Below are 22520 nucleotides of genomic sequence, written 5' to 3' on the forward strand. Positions count from 1 at the left end.
TAGAGGGACGAAAAGGCAACTCATGAACAAATACTTTGTCTGTTATAGATCAGGTCTTCTAGATCCATCACCTGGATATTAGGATTTGGTTGGTGCCCGGTGCATACAAGTACCTCCAGATGGCGTAATAGTGTATGCCAGCTCCCACTGCCACAAAGACGTGCCAGATGGCATGAGCGAATGGGACAAGGCCATCGCTCTTGAAGAAGACAATTCCCAGGCAGTAGAAGACTCCGCCCACTGACAGCTCTAATATGCCCTCCCTGTTAGGCTGAAATAACAAGGACATACAGTTAAAACAAGTCACTTTCCACAGCTAAATTGTACAAAATGAAACTACTATTACAAAACAATATATCTGACTATAATAAAAGGAAAGAAGGTATGCCTAACGTTACTATATTTTAAACGGAGATAAGGTGCACATGCGTAAGTGTCAGTCACTTGTACCATTGACAGAAGAACAATTGCAGGCACAGCTCCCATGGCAGTGTAGCACAGTAAGTCTAGGATTTTGTTCCTGAAACACAACAGAGCAACGTGAAACAATATTTGCAAGTTTGCAAACCATTTTACACTGATAAATCATGCACAATAAGACCAGGAATGAGTATTAAGAAAGTAAATGCTGCCAATTTTTGATTGCATGTTTACGTCAAAGATATTCTGAGCTGGGTAGATAATATTCAATTAAATAGTTTATAACTGCTTGTGATGCATTTATACAAACATATATATTTTTTACAGAATTAACTATCACATTTTAGCTATCAACCACATTTAATCATCCACTAACAAAGTGGAAGCCTACTTTTCATGAAAGAAGAAGACATAGGCTGAGCCAGCACAGGCCATTATCCACACCAACCAGCGCATGTGAATCGCCCAGGGTCCAAGCTCCCTCAGGTTCAGCCTGCACCCAAACACACTTTTATCATAGCTCAGTAACACACACTCATCCCTGTGAGATCCCTGAGGCAGATTGCTGATGTTATGTTAATGACAGCACATCCATTATTTACTCACCAGGGTGCATAAGATGCAGCTATGAAGAAATAGATCACCATCCTATCACACATGTGAAATCGCTGCTCCACCTTCCTGTTTCAAGACACAAACCAAGGTCACGGAACTGAATCCGAAAAAGATCCAGTTTGCACAACATAACAACATATTATCCTCCCTAAATAAAAATGACTCTCTATTCTCTTATCTGTACTGTTTGAAGTCTGTATCCTCCAGCTGTAAAAACTGTTTGTACCTGTCTGGCTACTTTACAACATTGTATTAGAGCACTTTTGACATTATTAAAGAGATAGATCATCCAAAAATGAAAACTCTGACATCAATTACACACCCTGTTGTTCCAAACCTATTTAACTTTTTTCCATGAAACATAAACAGGAGAAGAAAGGAAGAATGTAATGGACTAACAGCCTCAGTCACCATTCACTTTCACTGCATATTTTGCCAATACAATAAAAGTGAATAGTGACTGAGGCTATCGTTCTACCTAGCATCTCCTTTTTTGTTCCACTAAAGAAAGTCATAAAAGTTTGCAATGACACAAGAGTGGGTAAATGACATGAGAATTATTATTTTTAGGTAAACTATTCCTTTATCTCATAATTAAAGTCAACTTCTAAATGCATGTAAATGCAAGTTTTAAAAAAAAAACTGTAGCATGTTGCAACCCCTGAATACAGACCACACTGGAGTCCTGTGGAGTTTTTTTCTTTTTTCTTATGGGTTATTTGGAATTGGCAGAGTCATGACTGAATCTCCAAAGGAGAATCTGATGACTAGCATGAACTGACAATCCCATGTGAATACATCTGCAGTGTAGATGTGGATTTGTCAGAACTGTCTTGTGTGACTGCTCAGGTGCTTTCCTTAGAGTCTGACAGGTGGAATCCAAAGTTCTTTCAGAGTTTTCACTAAACCTCCATTTACAACCAGCAGTTGTAATTCTGTTCGTCTTAGCACCGAATATGCACATGCTATAGGCCTCACTATAAAATAAACTGATATTTTACATAATAGCATAATTATTGCACCATAGACATATGAGAAATGTATACAATATCACTGCTCAAAGAAAGTCTTCCATGCTGTTTGTATTGAGTTTGGAAAGAGTCATCAAAATGATGACATGTATGCCAGAAGATGACATATGACTATTTGTTTTCTGTAAATTCAAGGCTCAAGTAGTAAACTTGTTGGGTAGAAATGTCATTTCAGATGGCATTGTTTCTTATAGTTCTGAGATGACTGCAACTGTGTTGGATAAATCATTCTTTTTTTAAATACTCAGAATGAAATACATCCAACATGGCTAATTGAGGAAATCTAAAGGCACTTTATAATGAGCATGTGTTTAGTCATTTCTGAATTCCCTTAGGCAGAAACATGTTAACCAAACTGCACATGCTCCTCCTGATTCTCTCCACATACTCAAGGACGGATTAAGAACTGAGGGGCCCATGGGCCGGTACACCATAGAGGCCCCATGATGTGTCACGTAACTACATTCACTTTTATGCTCTACAGGACACTTGCCAGAGTTGTCCAGTATGTACTTTTTAATTATGAACCGATCCAAAATCATGAATTATTAAAAGGGATGTGCATTGTATTCAAATACCAAAATCACTATTCGGTTATTCTGCACATGTTTAGAGGTCTTTAACACAATCTGAGTTCGATGGTACCCGAAGAACCTACAGGTTTTGGGGCCAGGTTTTTCAAGTAGGCTATAGGGCGAGTTATGGGTTGTTCACACGTACATCGAGGCCGTGGAAACATGCACGTGACGGACGTCTTTGATGGTTGTGCCACAACTCACTGTTAAGTTAAAAATAACTTTTATATTTATAAACGCATATCAAGACACCTGCATTCTGTTTCACCATTTGTTGAGATGCATCAAGCTTTTTCAGCGCTAGCATCACAAATCGACATTCTGATGAATTTCAGGTTGCAAAGAGGACTTAATGTGACTGTTACACATGATTCCAGATTGTTTTTCACCTGTTTCAGTAAAGTTTCAGCACTTGATAAACGATGAGCCAATGTTTTTCCCCCTTTGCTCTGGTGTGCAGACAATAATTACACAAGTTAAATGCTGAATCATTTAAAAATCAAAGCATCCCGAGGAAGTCCTATAATCCATAGCGTTCACTGCACTGTAAACCCTAATGCTCAAAATAATTAATTGTTTTGAGTAGGGAAATATAAATCATACAAATTAGTTCAAATAAATGAACCTTGATGAGTATTTAGAATTTCCTTTCTTTACCACTATGGTGAATATGGAGTTTGAGATTAGGTTGAGGACAGGTACAATATTAGATTGTTCTGCTGTATATTGATGTACTTGTTGAGCAATTACTATGCTAATCAAAGCATAGTTGTCACACCCTAAAATATCATTAAAATATGTGTATTGTAAATAATATAATGATATATTCTTAAAATAATTGTTTAAGAAATAAAATAATACAAATGCAAACGGGGCAACAACAAAAAACCCCTTGGTGTCCCCTTCAAATATTGCTCTTGAGAATTGTTATGTTTATTGTCCCCCCAACATTTTGATAAAATTTTTGCCCCTGGTTCCCTGTAATTTTTAACTGTCTTGTCTAACGATAAAAAGAATGGCGGTTTAAGTTGTTTATGTGTGACACAGAATTGCCGTAATGGGATTCAGCAGGTATGGATTGACAAATGGTAAAGGAAAAAGAAAAGTTTTAGAATAGCAATTGGTGTAGATGAAGAAAATCTTAAAACACAACTTAAAAGGTGCATATAAAAATGACTTATTAATGTGCTGTTTTATTGCTATTTAATTTTATGTATTAAGTACATTTAAAACATTAACTAAATAAACATTAATTTAAATGTGTCAATTTGTTTGTCCATTTATAAATTGGTTTATTTATTCACATTTTTATTTTCAAATTAATAGACTGAAAATGTATTCCTTCATTCTTTTGTAAATGGAATTCCTGGGCTTCCATAGCTTTTGTGCTCAACCAATGAAAGTCATATAGGTTTGGAACGATATGCGTGATGGATAAGGTCGTAAACAAACAAACCTCATGCCATGTTTTGCTTTCATTAGCATGTTGAGAACTTAGCAATTAAACCAATCTATTCTGTGCACAAGAACTTTGTTTAATTAGTTCATTCAGAACATTTTGATTGCAGCCCTATAAACAGAAACTCTAAGCTCTCTGATTACAGACCTGTGGTGACTTTTCTTCCAGGACACAGTATGGAACATGGTGGACATGATGAAGAGCCCAGACAGACCTGTACCATACATCCATGCAGAGATGGTCTCCCACTGGTCATCAGATAGAAAGTACAACACCGAACTGCCCATGATGCTAGGAATGATCCAGAACTGAACAGACAGACAAAAATCATCGTGTTTCACATGCATGTCTGAGGAAAATTAATGTAGTGTCTGTAACCAAATATATCACATTGATTGAAGTTGATCCACTGAGATTTGTTGGAAAAGATATGCCAACCCCAAGTCCTTCTTGATGTATGTCCAGTTTGCAAATTGGATTACTGAAATTGAATCAGAAAGATGCGAAATTGAAAATTCCAATACATGTAGCCTGTAGAAGCACTCTGACTGACCGTGCTTCCAACTGTCACCATGTGTGTCTGATCAAATCTTCTTAAAGTCCCCCAAATTAAAAATTGGTGTTTTGAAATTGTGAAACTTTGTCCATGTCTGTTTGTTTTGAGGCCATCTAAAACAGTGTACTTCTAAAGGTTGACACAATCAACTTTTAGCAGATATACGCATTTAAAATATGCAGTCTTTCTCTTCTGAGAAAACAAACCAGAAATATTGATGGCTCATCTTGCACTTGCTTATTTTATCCAAATAAATTCTTAAATGTTATCCAAACAAAATCACAATGTCAAGGCCATACCCAACATGTCCATAAACATGTCACCCCCTAAAATATCATTAAAATATGTGTATTGTAAATAATATAATGATATATTCTTAAAATAATTGTTTAAGAAATAAAATAATACAAACGCAAACGGGGCAACAACAAAAAACCCCTTGGTGTCCCCTTCAAATATTGCTCTTGAGAATTGTTATGTTTATTGTCCCCCCAACATTTTTATGAAATTTTTGCCCCTGGTTCCCTGTAATTTTTAACTGTCTTGTCTAATGATAAAAAGAATGGCGGTTTAAGTTGTTTATGTGTGACACGGAATTGCCGTAATGGGCAAAAATCTACCCGTGTCGATCGGTTTATTCATTACACCAAAAAAGGAATGCTGTTTAATGCATTTAAATTATCACACACATTGCCAGCTTATTAAGCATAATCGGTGTTAGAACGTCCATGTAAATGCACTCACTGTTTTCAAATGTTTTTCAGAAAACTTCCCATCTTCTATTGGTTGTAATAACAGACAGTCCCGCCCAAAACTCACGCTATTGTTCAAGCGAATGTTGCTGTGTCAGGCTGGATGGGTCACAGAATATAGTTTAAATGTGCCACAAAGACACACTGTTAAGACTTGTAGGTGAAATCAACCTAATCGACCTGGCTGTGAATAAACTCTTAAAATGTATCCTATGCTTGGCCATGTATCCAACTGCCATCAGTTTTTTTCACTCAAATGCCTTATTGGATTGCCAGAACTTATGGCAAAGGAAGCAATGCAATCTTAAAGGTTAAAGTCCTTTTCATTCAGACTAGAGGAAATACATTAAAGTTCAAGACAAAATAGTTCGGACATCCTCATTTTGAGGCACCTCAAGGACAGAAATTGCATTCAGATCACATTTGTTTAATTTTCTTGTATTTCATGGTTTCCTAGCATTTGTAACTAACTCTCAGCAAAGCTAATCCTGTTCGGAATGAGGTCTTTTATTCCACTTACATTGAGCCGCTGATGTATTGAGTGATGATGTCATGGTCTCAATGCCAACCTGAGGCTTTGGATTTTATTTTCTATTTCCCCCCCAAACACTCTATCTGTGTGATATAATTAATGTGCATGAGGACACAGGGAAGTGGGGTAGAATGCTAATCAGAATAAATGAGCCACAGCAAGCCCTGCCACCCATACTGTGCCTCTTGATTATATTGCTAACTCTTTTATATTTCTAGCTGCAACCAGATTGTTTGTCTTTAGTTTTGTCTTTCATCAAAGACAATTCTGGCATTGGCCCCTTTGAAACCAGGGTTACATAAAGGATTGACATGTATTTTCTGTTTGCTTTCGTAACATTTCTCCTTTCTTTTCTGTTTTATTATTATTATAATACAATGAGACAATAAAAACTAATATCCAGGTGTGATGTGTGAACTCACTCACATAATTTAATTATAATACCCGAAAGCACCTGAGATGCTTGTCCATGCAGAAATTTCCGTTTAAGTACCATCATTATTTTTTTAAATATTGAGAGAAAATATTTATTGTCAGAGCACTGCAGGGCTTTCTATTCATTAACATGGATGAGTTCATTAAATAAATGCTTGGCATTTCCCGGGGGTTTAGCACCCAGTGTGTCTCTGCTTGACGTTTATAAAAAGAATTGTCATTTGAGGGGGCCTGTGTAGCTCAGTGAGTAAAGAAGTTGACTACCACCCCTGGAGTCGCTAGTTTGAATCCCAAGGCATGCTGAGTGACTCCAGCCAGGTCTCCTAAGCAACCAAATTGGCCCAGTTGCTAGGGAGGGTAGAGTACCATTGAGTAACCTCCTCGTGGTCGCTATAATGTGGTTCGCTCTCGGTGAACTCAGTGAGTTGTGCCGCGGTGGATGGCGCCTCCACATGCACTAAGTCTCCGCGGTAATGCACTCAACAAGCCACGTGATAAGCCTCCACGAGGACTTAGAGTGCATTGGGAATTGGCCATGCCAAATTGGGGGAAAAAAGAATTGTCATTTGATGCCGTTATCTGGGCCAGAACTGTTTATCAAAGGCAGATATATTTATCAAAACCAAACAAAAATGTATAATAGGTCTACTGTCTTTGGTTAGTATGTATTAACTGAATTGAGCACAATCAAGTTTAATTCATGGATTAACTATCCATGTTAAATCAGCATGATTTTAAAAAAAATCACCTCTACACTCTGTAATAATTCAATACAGAATGAATGTTCTCAATATTAAGAAACAACTTTGTCACAGATGTTTCTCTTCTAGAAACAGAAGAGACTATTTTTTATATAGGCTTACATTAAAATATAGAGCTATCAAATTAATATGAATAGCATAGCCACTAGACTCTAGAAAATTTTATGAGAATTTGAAATCTTTGACTTTTGATTGCAGACTTATCTAAGCTTATCTGAGTCCACTTGACATTGTTGAGATCTCTTCTGATAGTAAAGAAATGTGTAAAATTACAGTTTTTTTTCCATGGTGAAAATTCTGAGAAGCAGGTGTAACGTTTGAATGATCTCCTTTTCACCACAGAGAGCCCTCACCTGAATTATGAACACTGTCACTTCCTGTTTCCTGTCATATCAATTCCTGCCATATCACTTCCTGTTTGTATTGTATATAAGCCATGAATTTACAAATGAAGTATTGCCAGATTATCTGAATTACCAAGCATTTATCAAGTGTATTCTCGTTCTGCTTTGTGTTATGATCTTCTGCCTGTTTATTGGTTTCACGTTTCTGGATTACCCTTTCTGTCTTGTTGGCTTTACTGGATTGTTTGCCTGTTGCCTAACTCTGCCTGATATTCTGACCATGTTTGAGCTTTCTGATTTGGATTTGTTTAATAAACTTCTGCATAATGAATTCTAACCTGGTCTCCAGTCTGAGTTCATTACAGAATACTTCGCCTTATCAGAATCCAGCGGAAGTGTCACAACTTCAAGCAGCCTTTAACTACCAGAGCGGAGTCTTGCATGAATTCCAAACTCTGCTCACCAGTCTGTATGCTGCTAATGAACATCTGACTCAATATATTCACTCCCTTTCACCTACAAGAGCTGAACCGGTAAGATTTGCTCTACCAGATAAATTTGATGGTTCAGCAGACAAATACAAGGGGTTTTTACACCAATGTCAGATTTATTTCTCCAATCAACCTGAGGTCTTTCGTGAGGAGAGGACGAGGTGTTAATTTATGATGCCTTTACTCACAGGAAAAGCACTGGATTGGGCATCAGCTGTCTGGGACACGGACGATCAGGTACAGATCTTGTTTGAGTATTTCTCAAAGCTGATTAAAGAAGTGTTTAAATATCCTGCGGGGGGACAATATATTTCTGACCAACTGTTATACTTGCGTCACGGAAGACAATCTGCTGCTGAATACACTGTTCAATTCTGTACACTAGCTGCTCAAAGCAGGTGGAATGATATTGCTCTGAAATTGAGGGGCTTAACCACCATTTACAAGCAGAACTTGCATGCATAAATGAAACCTCCACCCTATCTCAATATATCAACATGGCTGTCAAGATAGATAATTTAATTCGAAATGACCCCCAAGCAAAAATGTCTCCTGCCTCTTCACCACCAAACACCTCAATCAGTCATTTCAACTCTAGAACTACCAGAATCCATGCAAATAGGATATGCCAGGTTATCATCAGAAGAACGCCACCGATGTTGGTGTGAAAGACTAGGTTTATACTGTGGACAGTCAGGTTATCAATGTGCTGCATGCCCCAATAAAACCTCCAGGAATGAGGTGAGTGAGGGGAATTCTCCATGGAGGCAGAATTTCAAACTACCACTAACGATTGATTTTAATGGAAATTATAATTAAGCGTTAGTGGATTCCAGAGCAGCTATATATCTAATCAATCATGAACTTGTCACAGAACTCTGTATACCTACCTTACCATGCACACCATCCATCAAAATAACAGCAGTCAACAATGAACCCATTGGAATAGTCATCTCACAACATACAATACCTCTGGCTATACAAACTGGTCTATTCCATGCTGAAACAATTTCATTATATGTAATTTCCTCCCCTAAGAACCAGATCATCTTAGGCCACCCATGGTTAGCTGTGCACAATCCCAACATATCCTGGACACGAGGTGAACAACTCAAGTGGTCAAGTTTTTGTCAACAAAACTGTATTCGGTCTGGAATCATTTTGCCATGTCTCTCCACCAGCATAGAAAGCCCCGATGTTCAAGTTCAGACCAAGATTCCAGAGGAGTATGCTGAAGTCTTCAATAAAACCAAGGCAACCCAACTTCCCCCTCACTGTCCTTGACATTGTGCCATCGAACTCCTGCCCAATGTAGTTCCTTTTTAAAAGCAAGGTATACCCATTATTCCTTCCTGAGACCCAGGTTATGGAAAATGTTGAAGAAGCAATATCTTAAGGCTTCATATGCCCTTCTACGTCCCCTGCTGTAGCAGGATTTATTTATTTATTTATTTTATTTTTTTAAGACAAAAAGGATTGTGGTCTTAGACCCTGCATTGACTACCGTGGCCTCAATTCAGTGATGGTCAAGTATAGATACCCACTGCCATTAGTTCCTTCTGCACTTGAGCAATTGCGTGAGGCTCAAATTTTCACCAAATTAGACCTCTGAAGTGCATACAATCTCATCCAAATGAGAGGAGATGAGTGGAAAACAGACTTTCTCACCACAAGGGGCATTATGAATACCAAATCATGCCATATGGCCTTGCCAACTCACCAGCTGTATTCCAGTCCTTCATAAATAAGATCTTCCGTTCACCACAGCCCCTATTCTCCAAAATCCTGACCCAAATCTTCCAGAATCAGAGTGATTTTCTTCCATGGGCCAAGTATGCCCAGAATTCCCTCACTCATTCCTCCACAGGACTCCATTCCAATGTGTCCTGGGCTAGCAACCACCCATGTTACCTTGGTCAGGTGAACCCTCAGAATTACCAGCAGTGGACGACTGGATGAGGAGAAAGGAGAGAGCATGGGACAATGCTCATGTCAGGCTCCAACTTGCTGTCCGGGCTCATCGAATTCAACCCAACCGGAGGAGACGTCCCCACCCCAACTACCAACCAGGCCAGAAAGTTTGGTTGTCTTCAAGGAATCTTTGACTGCGGCTACCACGCAGGAAGCTCAGCCCCAGGTATGTAGGTCCATTTTGTATCTTGAGACAAATTAACCCTGTGACTTTCAAGCTTGAGTTTCCTGCTAACTATCACATCTCTCCTTCCTTCCATGTGTCATTGTTAAAACCGGTCCACCCTGCGTCTGGCTCTGAAACCACGGAAATGGAACCTCCACCACCTTTGGAGATTGATGGAGCCCCAGCATACTTGGTCAGAGAAATCCTAGACTCAAGAAGGAGAGGGGGGCCAGATGCAATATTTGGTGGACTGGCAGGGATACGGACTGCCACATCAGTTCCTGCCATATCACTTCCTGTTTGTATTGTCTGTATGTAAGCCATGCATTCACACTCCCTTATTGCGAAGTATTGCCAGTTTATCTGCATTACCAAGTGTTAATCAAGTGTATTCTCGTTCTGCCTTATATTATAATCTTCTGCCTGTTTATTGGTTTCATGTTTCTGGATTACCCTTTCTGTCTTGTTGGCTTTACTGGATTGTTTGCCTGTTGCCTAACTCTGCCTGATATTCTGACTATGTTTGAGCTTTCTGACTTGGATTTGTTTTATAAATTCTTCTACATAATGGATTCTAACCCGATCTCCAGTCGGAGTTCATTACAGCACTTCAAGAAGTCTCTATTGATCTTGATTTGGACTCATTGCTGTCTAGGAGAATATATTAAAGAGTCTATAAATACAGTGTTGGGACAACATGAGTATTGTTTTGTTTGGTTATCTGAAAGTTGCCAGGAGATTTCTAGTTCACAGCTGGCTTAGCATGGGACTCGATAGGGAAAGTAAATGTTAAAATGTATTTGTTTTTGTGCAAAATGAAGATAAAGGGGGATACTTGTTAGTGTTTAATGCTTGGTTTGTTGAGATTTAGAAGTGTTTCTGTTATGTTCGATTATTGGGGGTTACCATTATGGTGAAGAGTGGAGCTTGAGTTTATGATGTGGACAGGCACATGTGGCACATTATATTGATTGCCCTCTTTGTTCAGCAATTGCTGTGCTCACCACAGCAGTTACTAAGCTATACTTTGTAGTGCTTCATACTAGCATACATATAGCTTTCTAACATTCACTGTCAATAGTTAGTAAATATGGAAACAAATTTAGATTTATTTGAGTTTCTTTGACAAGTCTAATTTTGTTGGGTTTACCCAATTCAATTAGGTCCCAATTACACAAAGCACTTGTGTTGAGATTACAAAGTAATTGAAAGTAAAGAACTTATTTCAAACATGTGAAACCATTGTCCACGATTGCATACACCTAATTTATCCATCAACTCATAGTTATGCTGCTTTAAGACATGAGATACTTCACTGTCCACTGCCTGCATCTCAGGCTTAGGATGGACTTCACCGGGAATGAATTGCCACAAGCTTCCAGTCGGACTACAAGGCACACCTAACTAACCTCAGCCAGCATCAACTTTCTTGTATACAGAATACATAGACAATAAATGAATACCAACAAACAAAAGCCTTAATCTGCCAAATGAAAGGATAATGCATCTGCGTGCACGTCTGCAAACAATTTGGGATGCAATTCATAGACCCGACTTAATCATTAATCTTAGAGTTCCTACAAAATCCTTTCATTTTAAACATTGCCCACCACAATCTACTCAGTTTACGTACATAAAACAAGACTTGTATTAGACATAGATGACTAATATTTGCGTTGTAATCATACTGTTTACCCAGAGGGGAACTGGTCCCCCTGGAAAGCCTGGTTTCTCCCAAGTTTTTTCTGTTCCTTGCAACAGTCGCCTTTGACATGCTCACTAGGGGCCTAAAGACAATTATTTTTGAAGCATGCTTTTTATTATCGTTATTCATTTGAACCGCACAATGATGACTTTACTAGCATCATTTTTTGTTAGAATATAATTTTCGGTAAAGCTGTTATGGAACGCTGTATGTTCTGAAAAATGTTAAAAAAAATTGTCAAGTAGCCTATTAAATATGCTTTAGGCAATGTAGTAACATACAAATTAACTGTTTTATTTTTCAAGTCAGAAAAGGGCCGGGAGGGGAATCTTTTGTTCCCTTTTTCCTTTATGTTCACCACACCACAGATGGGCTGCGGTACCCACATTTTCAAAAAAAGAGCAATTTCCTCTCTCCTTGGGTCACACCGCCAGTGCCCACAGCCGCCGAACCCCCACCTTCGCGTGTCTGTCTGCACCACACAAACCAAACCCCTGGCCAGCCGGTGGTGACGAGTTTCGAGGACGGCCCAACAGGCCCTCCTCCTCAGTCACTGACCAGCCCTGCGCCAGGTACGCAGAGCAAGGTAAGTGCTTCGAGGGCTCCCTCAGCGCGGCCACCACGTGGCATTTCCTGAGTTTGGACGCGTGGGGCATACGTCAGCCTCCTCGGCCACTCATGCCACTCAGACCACTCAGGTTAATGCATATGAGACCGTTGCAGCACTAGCTTCAGACTTCCCGAGGTGGGTATGGCAAGGTTCCCACGACCCCTTTCAGGGATCAGGTAGTGAGCCTGCATGCGCTGCCCTGGGAGGAAGCAGACCCAGACTTATCGTTGCTGTGTCCGGTGCATACTTTACGCATCTACTTGGATCGCACGCAGAGCTATAGACGCTCTGAACAGCTCTTTGTCTGATTTGGTGCACAGCGGAAAGGGAACGCTGTCTCCAAACAGAGGCTTGCCCACTGGATCATGGACGCCATCACATTGGCCTACCAGGTAGACCCGCATCTCCCTTGGGCAGAGCCCTCTCTGCCCCGGTCGCTGTTTGTAGAGCTCCTCCCCGTCGGGGCAGGACCTACTGCCACACCCCTTCATATGCGGCCTTGAGCACATGTGACGTATTTGCCACATTTCAACCCCCCCTTTGGGGCAGGGTGTGGTCTCCGCAGTGTCTTTTTGCCCCTGAAAGAATGGGAAAAGAATAGAACGCCTACCCCAGTGCATATAATGAGCATTTAAAGGGCCCATCCCAATCTAATACTCTGTGGAGAGAAAAACAGAAAGAGAAATGGCCTGCTCCCATACTAGATACATCTGTCGTAATCTCCATTCCCTGATGGAGGGAACAAGACTTTGTGTCCCTCTTGCCACAATGCTGTACAAGCCGCTGAAATGTCCGGGAACTTGTCTCGGCTCCTCAGCACAAAACCTGAATGAAAGTGGCCATTCCAGCTCCTTTTAAACCAGTATGTCCGGGGGAGTAGAATGCAAATTCCACTTGCCAGTTTTCATTGGCCTTTTCGCAAAGATCTGAGGTGTTTTAGGGCTCCCAAGAGCAACCCCTAATGTCACTACACCGACACAATGTCTCGTTCCCTCCATCAGGGATCAGAGGTTATGAAAGTAACCGAGATGTAACACCAACAAAAGTCATTTTTATAAGTAAGATGAGGTACAAATAGGTTCTTGAGGTCACAATTGGAGGTCACCACTTTTTTCAGTGTAACCTAATGAGAAATCATTATATATAAATTTGTGTGAGATAAGAAAAAGAGTCTTACTCCATGGGTGGCACAGTTGGCTGCATGTTCGTACTCAGTTGGCTGGTATCTCTTGCTAGATGGGACCCGGTTGTTCATGAACCTAAATAAGAAAGTTTGATGAATTTGTAGTGCTTTCTCAACCATGATATCAAATCCAAAGCATTCATTGAAAAGATTGTACAAATTCCCAGAGAATGGCGGCACATAACGACAAGGTCTTGGTTTCAATTCTAAGGAACACATATTTATAAAACGTATAGGCCTTCCTTCAATATATTATAAATGGCTCTGCTTGAGTGTCTGCAAAATGAGTAAATGTTAGTATCCAATGACATTCAAGGAAAGTCTTCTTTAAGCATATATAAACTGTATGTATTAACACATCAAGAAAAGATGAGAGCTTGCAAAAGATTTATTCCACATATAAGATGTCAAACTATTCAAAAGTGCTTTGAATAAGTGATGCATATTTGTAAGGATCTTTCAATACTATGATTATCTCACATTCTAGCTGTAAACTAAGCTGAGGTGTGTCATTTCTGCATCACTAACTTCACCAAATGGAAATGCTCAAATAATCACTCAGCCTGGTTACATGCACACCAATACGCTGATTACTCCCAAAAATCTGCTTATTTTAAAAAACTGACAAAGAAAGAATTCTGGGTTTAGATGACATTTTAAATCATTGTGGTGTTCTCTACTTTTGATGTCAAAAAAGAAGAGGCGTGTGGACAACATGAGTGCACATTGGATAAGCCGGTAAGAATGGCGGTTTAAGTTGTTTATGTGTGACACGGAATTGCCGTAATGGGCAAAAATCTACCCGTGTCGATCGGTTTATTCATTACACCAAAAAAGGAATGCTGTTTAATGCATTTAAATTATCACACACATTGCCAGCTTATTAAGCAAAATCGGTGTTAGAACGTCCATGTAAATGCACTCACTGTTTTCAAATGTTTTTCAGAAAACTTCCCATCTTCTATTGGTTGTAATAACAGATAGTCCCGCCCAAAACTCACGCTATTGTTCAAGCGAATGTTGCTGTGTCAGGCTGGATGGGTCACAGAATATAGTTTTAAATGTGCCACAAAGACACACTGTTAAGACTTGTAGGTGAAATCAACCTAATCGACCTACAAATGGCTTACTAATAGTGGCCTCTGCATGTTAAGCTGGGATACGAGAAATACATTTAACATCGAAAAAAATTACACACCTAGCTTTAGTATCAAAATTGTGTTTTAATGGTCAACTAAACGGCATCACATACACAGTTTCTCTTGTAGCTATTTGTTCTAAATTACAATGGTAAAGAATGTAAAATATGTAAAATACTCTACACTGGTTTCTACACTAAAAGTAGTGTAGAAACCAGAAAATCAGATTATAATCAGAAAAATGCAAATAGCAGTACATTTAGTATTACATTCAGTAACACAATTCAGCAATGCTAAAATATATTTCCCATTGCAAATATCTGACACTCAATGTGGCTGTGAATAAACTCTTAAAATGTATCCTATGCTTGGCCATGTATCCAACTGCCATCAGTTTTTTTCACTCAAACGCCTTATTGGATTGCCAGAACTTATGGCAAAGGAAGCAATGCAATCTTAAAGGTTAAAGTCCTTTTCATTCAGACTAGAGGAAATACATTAAAGTTCAAGAGCACATAATACTCAGGTTCAAGACAAAATAGTTTGGACACCCTCATTTTGAGGCACCTCAAGGACAGAAATTGCATTCAGATCACATTTGTTTAATTTTCTTGTATTTCATGGTTTCCTAGCATTTGTAACTAACTCTAAGCAAAGCTAATCCTGTTCGGAATGAGGTCTTTTATTCCACTTACATTGAGCCGCTGATGTATTGAGTGATGATGTCATGGTCTCAATGCCAACCTGAGGCTTTGGATTTTATTTTCTATTTCCCCCCCAAACACTCTATCTGTGTGATTTAATTAATGTGCATGAGGACACAGGGAAGTGGGGTAGAATGCTAATCAGAATAAATGAGCCACAGCAAGCCCTGCCACCCATACTGTGCCTCTTGATTATATTGCTAACTCTTTTATATTTCTAGCTGCAACCAGATTGTTTGTCTTTAGTTTTGTCTTTCATCAAAGACAATTCTGGCATTGGCCCCTTTGAAACCAGGGTTACATAAAGGATTGACATGTATTTTCTGTTTGCTTTCGTAACATTTCTCCTTTTCTCTTTTTCTTCATATTGTTTAATATAAATATTTGATGTAGGTAGAAGAAAATGTTTTTGTTTTATTATTATTATAATACAATGAGACAATAAAATGTAATATCCAGGTGTGATGTGTGAACTCATTCACATAATTTAATTATAATACCCGAAAGCACCTGAGATGCTTGTCCATGCAGAAATGTCCGTTTAAGTACCATCATTATTTTTTTAAATATTGAGAGAAAATATTTATTGTCAGAGCACTGCAGGGCTTTCTATTCATTAACATGGATGAGTTCATTAAATAAATGCTTGGCATTTCTCGGGGGTTTAGCACCCAGTGTGTCTCTGCTTGACGTTTATAAAAAGAATTGTCATTTGAGGGGGCCTGTGTAGCTCAGTGAGTAAAGAAGTTGACTACCACCCCTGGAGTCGCTAGTTTGAATCCCAAGGCATGCTGAGTGACTCCAGCCAGGTCTCCTAAGCAACCAAATTGGCCCAGTTGCTAGGGAGGGTAGAGTAACATTGAGTAACCTCCTCGTGGTCGCTATAATGTGGTTCGCTCTCGGTGAACTCAGTGAGTTGTGCCGCGGTGGATGGCGCCTCCACATGAACTAAGTCTCCGCGGTAATGCACTCAACAAGCCACGTGATAAGCCTCCACGAGGACTTAGAGTGCATTGGGAATTGGCCATGCCAAATTGGGGGAAAAAAGAATTGTCATTTGATGCCGTTATCTGGGCCAGAACTGTTTATCAAAGGCAGATATATTTATCAAAACCTAACAAAAATGTATAATAGGTCTACTGTCTTTGGTTAGTATGTATTAACTGAATTGAGCACAATCAAGTTTAATTCATGGATTAACTATCCATGTTAAATCAGCATGATTTAAAAAAATCACCTCTACACTCTGTAATAATTCAATACAGAATGAATGTTCTCAATATTAAGAAACAACTTTGTCACAGATGTTTCTCTTCTAGAAACAGAAGAGACTATTTTTTATATAGGCTTACATTAAAATATAGAGCTATCAAATTAATATGAATAGCATAGCCACTAGACTCTAGAAAATTTTATGAGAATTTGAAATCTTTGACTTTTGATTGCAGACTTATCTAAGCTTATCTGAGTCCACTTGACATTGTTGAGATCTCTTCTGATAGAAAAGAAACGAGTAAAATTACAGTTTTATTTTTTCTCTGTTGAAAATTCTGAGAAGCAGGAGACTTCAAGAAGTCTCTATTGAACTTGATTTGGACTCATTGCTGTCTAGGAGAAAAAAAGATATTAAAGAGTCTATAAGTGGGTATAGAAATACACTTAAAACAATTAACTTTAACTAGCCTTAGGTTTACTGATTCCTCCCTTCAAGTTAATTTAACAAAACAAGCGCATGTAACCATGAATTTGATTTAACTTTTGTTGATTCGATGAGCCTCACAGTCCTCCATCCTCACAGCTATATTCTCACATAAAAACATTAATCCATAGTCCCAAGTCAGTGTTGGGACAACATGAATATTTTTTTGTTTGGTTATCTGAAACTTGCCAGGAGATTTCTAGTTCACAGCTGGCTTAGCATGGGACTCGATAGGGAAAGTAAATGTTAAAATGTATTTGTTTTTGTGCAAAATGAAGATAAAGGGGGATACTTGTTAGTGTTTAATGCTTGGTTTGTTGAGATTTAGAAGTGTTTCTGTTATGTTCGATTATTGGGGGTTACCATTATGGTGAAGAATGGAGCTTGAGTTTATGATGTGGACAGGCACATGTGGCACATTATATTGATTGCCCTCTTTGTTCAGCAATTGCTGTGCTCACCACAGCAGTTACTAAGCTACACTTTGTAGTGCTTCCTACAAGCATATATTTAGCTTGCTAATATTCACTGTCACTAGTTAGAACATAAAGAAAAATTACTTTGACAAGTCTACCCAATTCAATTAGGACCCCTTTCCACAAAGCACTTATGTTGAGATTACATAGTAATTTTAAGTTAAGAAATCTAATTTGGGGGGGGCATAAAATAAATGTGAAAATATATTGTGATATATTGATTCCGCTCTTAGCAAGAGTACAGGAACAGAGGAGTATGTCACTGTAAATGAGTGCCAGGCTAATCTGCCTATGTGAGAATATAGCTGTGAGAATGGAGGACTGTGAGACCCATCAAATGGCCCTTCACCAGTGACAGTTTTCACTGATCTGCATGTATACACTTCAGAGTGTCTCAACAGTGAACATTTGTGTGACACACAGCGCTGCGTTGGCCTTGAGCTAAGTGTCTTCCCAAAAATGGTTCAGTCAAGCAGTCATCTATTTCATTTCGTCATTCTAAGTCTGATGAAGTTATTTACAGGCATTAAAGCAAATTAAGAGGCCATTACATTGAAATAACTCAGGCTGTTATTACAAGATAACAAGAAAGAGAAAATGTGCACATAATCATCTGATAGAATTATGTCCAAAATCCTTTCATATTCTCAGTCTTTCTACGAGCAGGGACAATTAATTGACTGATTTACTGTTGACTGTGCTAATCACACATGATAGAGGACAGACCATCCTGCCCAAAAATAAAAGGCTGTCAATGCAAACATGCACTCTCTGAAAGATCCAAAAGAGGATCCAAACAGATTAAAGGAACAAAATACACACAATACGTTTCATTGTATACTTTATAAGAGAATATTAAAGGGCACCCGATTCATTGCCATTCTGAGAAGACTCTGAAGATTAAATGAAAGTGATCAGATGACTGGTTGGGAATATGACTCGCCAACAAGTTGTTTCAAGCTTAGATGAAACACTGCATCTAGGTACTGTAGTACAGCTAAAAAAAAAGATTTAAACATCTGCGGTGTAAGCCCTCTCAACTAAATGTATTTTTCAATTCAATTTTAACTAATGTTCTTTGGTTGTATCTATATATTTCATTATACAAAAAAAAGTCTATCTATTACCAAAAAGTAACAAGTGTATCTGTAAAATAGGAATGTATATTACATAAAACAATATAGGTGAAATGGTCACATGCTTTATTTTAAACACGCATATCACCCCATCAAGTCAACATCCCCTGCACAGGGGGCAAAGATCTCAAAAGGTAAATAATGAGCATGCTTAATATTTGCCAGATATGTGACCTGACATTGACAAAACGTGTCATCACACATAACTATTACACATTAACAATATCTGTATATCCTATCCACAAAGCACGTGACAATATTTAACATCAGTTATCTGAAACTACAATTCTAAGAAAATCGCTTGCAATGACAATTTATTGGTAAACAGTATAACACAATTCCATACATATCATGTCATAAATTCAGTCTGTATGTAACTACAATGTAACAGATTTTTTTCCATTTTCACCTGCATTTCTAAATAGCACCACGTCTTGTTTGGACTCCTCATGTGTTTGCCACCACGCCCATGCCCAAATTGGACACATTCTTATTAAAATAAAATCTTGATTTTTCCTTTTCAGAATGATTGACCGATTCCTTTTCGATTTCTTTAATTAACTAGTCAACATAAAAATCGCATAGCCCTACACTGAAGTGATGACAATGTTGTTACGTTTATTTATCTATTTCTTTGTTTTGTTAAACTTACTGTGTTCACTCTGTTGAACACTCACGTCACACTTGGATGGGCGTGGCTTCTGACGTCACACTTGGATGTGGCCGGGTTGGATGTCCACCGCAGGATGCAGCGAGCTGTACTTGCTTTCTGTCATACTTCATTTATGCAATCTGGCAACCATGTATGCGAGTGCGCGCTTTCTCTCTCCTTAGCGCTCAATAGTGCAATATTCTGCTTAATGTGTCCAATCGTGAGGATGCGTGTGCTGTTTAGTGCAAAGTCTGCGAGCAAACCTTTTCAATGATGAACTTTATTAAAATCCCCAAAGATCTTCACATCATTCACACACGGAGGGGACATGCGAGCAAAACCAAATGAGAGAAGAAAAGTACTGTTCATTGTGTTATTTGTAAAATGTCCCTCACACCTGTATGTGAATGTTACTCTGGCAGCAATCGTTAATCAGTGTCACGCAGGCTGTTTTATTCAGACAAACCATTGACGAGACCCACATCATGACCCATGAGCAGGTAAACGGGTTGATAATGTTTTCAGAATAAAACATATTTATCCCCTTTGCGGGAAATATTAAATAAGCTTTTAGTTTTCATTTCAGAATATTTTATTTGACTATTAAACAAGACTCTTCATTATTTTATTCAGCCTTTATTCAGTTTTACTAACGCATGATAGAAAAGTAGCAGCAAAACTTCATAAAATGGTCCCATCATTCAGTATACACTTCAGAAAATTGTGCATCATTGATTGAGTGCATGAGTGCAACACTACTTCTGGGATTAAAAGATAAAACTACGTAGAACTTTTTTTCTTCACTCTTCCATCTTCTACTTAACGGCTGATGTGGACCCTGTACCAAAATAATTGCACACCCCTGCTCAACTGAATATGTAAGACTAATAACGGGCAAGTGTTAGGTTTAGGGGATAGAAAATTGCATTAGCTTGCTACGAAATCAATGGAAGTCCATGAGATACTTATAAAGTGAAACAAACTTCTCTCTGCGTGCGTGAGTGCGTTCCAACAGTGCAGATATAAAATGAAACCGGTGAAACCGTAAGTTGACCAAACCTCGTGATATTTTTCCCCAGAAACAACTAAACAACATTTTACTCCGATGCATAGGCTATATACGGTTCGCGCTGTAATTTAACAGCCCATATTCATTATTTTGTCAATGATGCTGTCCTCTAAACAGACCAAACATAAATTAGGTACATTACTTGAAAATTGTACAAGTTAATCAAACTTTTTTCAGTTGCTCAACAATATTAAGAAAACCATAAACTGTGCATGTGATGTAACTTACCTGCCGAACTTCGTGCTCCTAAAATTCATACTGTACATAGTTGTACATGTTCGCTTCGGAACTTGCTCCAGGGTATATCGACTGCTCCACACACAAATAGCCAACTCCGGATGTTTCAGTGTGTCCGAAAGTTAGGAAGGAAGCAGTAATGCCTCTAAACGCACGTGAAGAAAACTTTCGGTGCTCGATAAGTGCACATGAGCAGAAATACGAAAGGCGGTCGCGAGACCGTGGCAGACAGTGAATTTTTGGAAATATTTTCCGTTTCAATAAATAAAAACCACAGTAACGCACAAACATTTAGTCCAGGGCACAGCATATTTAAGCGCTTCATAATCATTGATAGTGAGTGAGTGAGTGAACGGCAGCAGAATAATGTTATGGTATAGTCACTGTGTATGAAGCCCTCTGCCGGTTAAACAAGTTCACTACATTTAAACCAGCGTCTCAGGGTTTCAAAGGAGAGGAGAAAATTGGATAAATTACAATATGTAAAACTCCCATAGGAAATATGTTTATATATATATATATATATATATATATATATATATATATATATATATATATATATATATATATATATACATATATATATAATTTTTATATTATATTTTACATGGTCATATCTCAGATTTCTGTATGGGTGCTTATTAACGTTATAATCGAGCAGAAACCTCCGCTCATCCCATGTGGAATATGGAGTCAGTACCAGCAGGGCACTGGGGAAAATGACAAGTGTTTCCTCAATACCATTGCCCCCATGAGCTAAACAACTTTATCTAAATACTGTCCTATTAGTCATGTATTTTAAGGTGTGCACCTCTAGTGTGGTTGCAGCATCATTCAAACCACTGGCTTAGGCACGGGTGGGCTGCTGCTACCCATGGGCATTCAGGCCCGCACACAATCATTTTCATAATGCCCATGTTCCACCAAAAGCCAAAAGCTTGGAGGCCTTGAACCATGAACCGCTAATGTCAGAGGCAGTTGGGCTGGATAATGTCATCGTTAAAGCTTTTAAGACAACAGCAGCTAAAAAACAAAAAAAAACTAAATCGCTTTCATTTTAACAAAGCTGTTTAAGATGAAACATCAGATGTGCTGATGAGACGCACATTCAGTTGACGGGCATCCCGTATTGTGCAGTAGACGTATAGGCGCCTCGTTCCGCCCCGGCAAGATGCCGCCTCAGGTGGCTGCCCATGTCACCCATGATTAAATTCGCCCCTGGTCATGGTCAGAATATTTAGATAAAATCATTCCTAAACTTTTCAGTACACAACACATATACCTGATTATATATGTATTCAGTACATATACCTGATTATCTCTTAATGCACATAAACACAACTATTGTTGATTGATCTTTTAGTATTCTTAAAGTAGACAAACTTAAGTAGCTAAATGTCCTAAATCCTGAACAAAATGAGCTAAACATCAAAAACTTACAAAAAACATAAAATAAATAAAAAGTTTACAAATCCCATGCAATCAATAATTCCTCTTGGCCCACCCACCCAAAAGTTTCTGCCTATACGCTACTGATTCAAACACAAAAGTTTTCAGTTATCAATGCCATTGGAGAAATTCACCATTCACAGTAAGCCATGATTTGACTAATTCAATCCATGAGTAAAAGTATCCAACAACAGGGTGGTTACTGAGATTAAACGTATAGAATAGACCTATTATTCAGTGTTGCTCCATCTTTGATTTTTTAATGGGAATTAAAATGAGACTGTGAGGGATAGATCTACCATCTCTTCAATGGCACAGATGATATAAAGCTGTATTAAGCTCCTAGATCTGAT

The 22520-nt window shown here is 38.5% G+C and overlaps 1 protein-coding gene across 2 annotated transcripts; it reads right to left on the minus strand.

Moving 5' to 3' along the window:
* Positions 1–41: 41 nt before the first annotated feature.
* LOC127647690 (monocyte to macrophage differentiation factor 2-like) lies at positions 42–21057 on the minus strand. 2 transcript variants are annotated; one of them, XM_052132110.1, is made up of 8 exons: positions 20710–21057; positions 13601–13682; positions 4539–4581; positions 4248–4408; positions 1027–1101; positions 812–913; positions 451–520; positions 42–271 (listed from the first exon to the last, which is right to left on the minus strand). In XM_052132110.1, exons 2-8 carry the CDS (start codon positions 13624–13626, stop codon positions 68–70), a joined length of 681 nt encoding a protein of 226 aa, XP_051988070.1. In that variant the 5' UTR covers positions 13627–13682; positions 20710–21057; the 3' UTR covers positions 42–67. The 2 variants fall into 2 exon arrangements, with proteins under 2 accessions (XP_051988070.1, XP_051988068.1); XM_052132108.1 differs by lacking the exon at positions 4539–4581.
* Positions 21058–22520: the final 1463 nt, after the last annotated feature.

Source organism: Xyrauchen texanus, chromosome 8 (genome assembly GCF_025860055.1).
Source record: "Xyrauchen texanus isolate HMW12.3.18 chromosome 8, RBS_HiC_50CHRs, whole genome shotgun sequence".
Classification (NCBI taxonomy): domain Eukaryota; kingdom Metazoa; phylum Chordata; class Actinopteri; order Cypriniformes; family Catostomidae; genus Xyrauchen; species Xyrauchen texanus.

What these genes read in the sequence shown, in the direction of transcription:
- LOC127647690 (XM_052132108.1), bottom strand. Translation starts at nt 20,747, where the DNA reads ATGTACAGTATGAATTTTAGGAGCACGAAGTTCGGCAG. An exon ending in AGGAGCACGAAGTTCGGCAG is followed by an intron (nt 13,683 to 20,709) that starts GTAAGTTACATC and finishes TTTCTTATTTAG; the next exon opens with GTTCATGAACAACCGGGTCC. An exon ending in GTCTTCTTCTTTCATGAAAA is followed by an intron (nt 521 to 811) that starts GTAGGCTTCCAC and finishes GTTGTGTTTCAG; the next exon opens with GAACAAAATCCTAGACTTAC.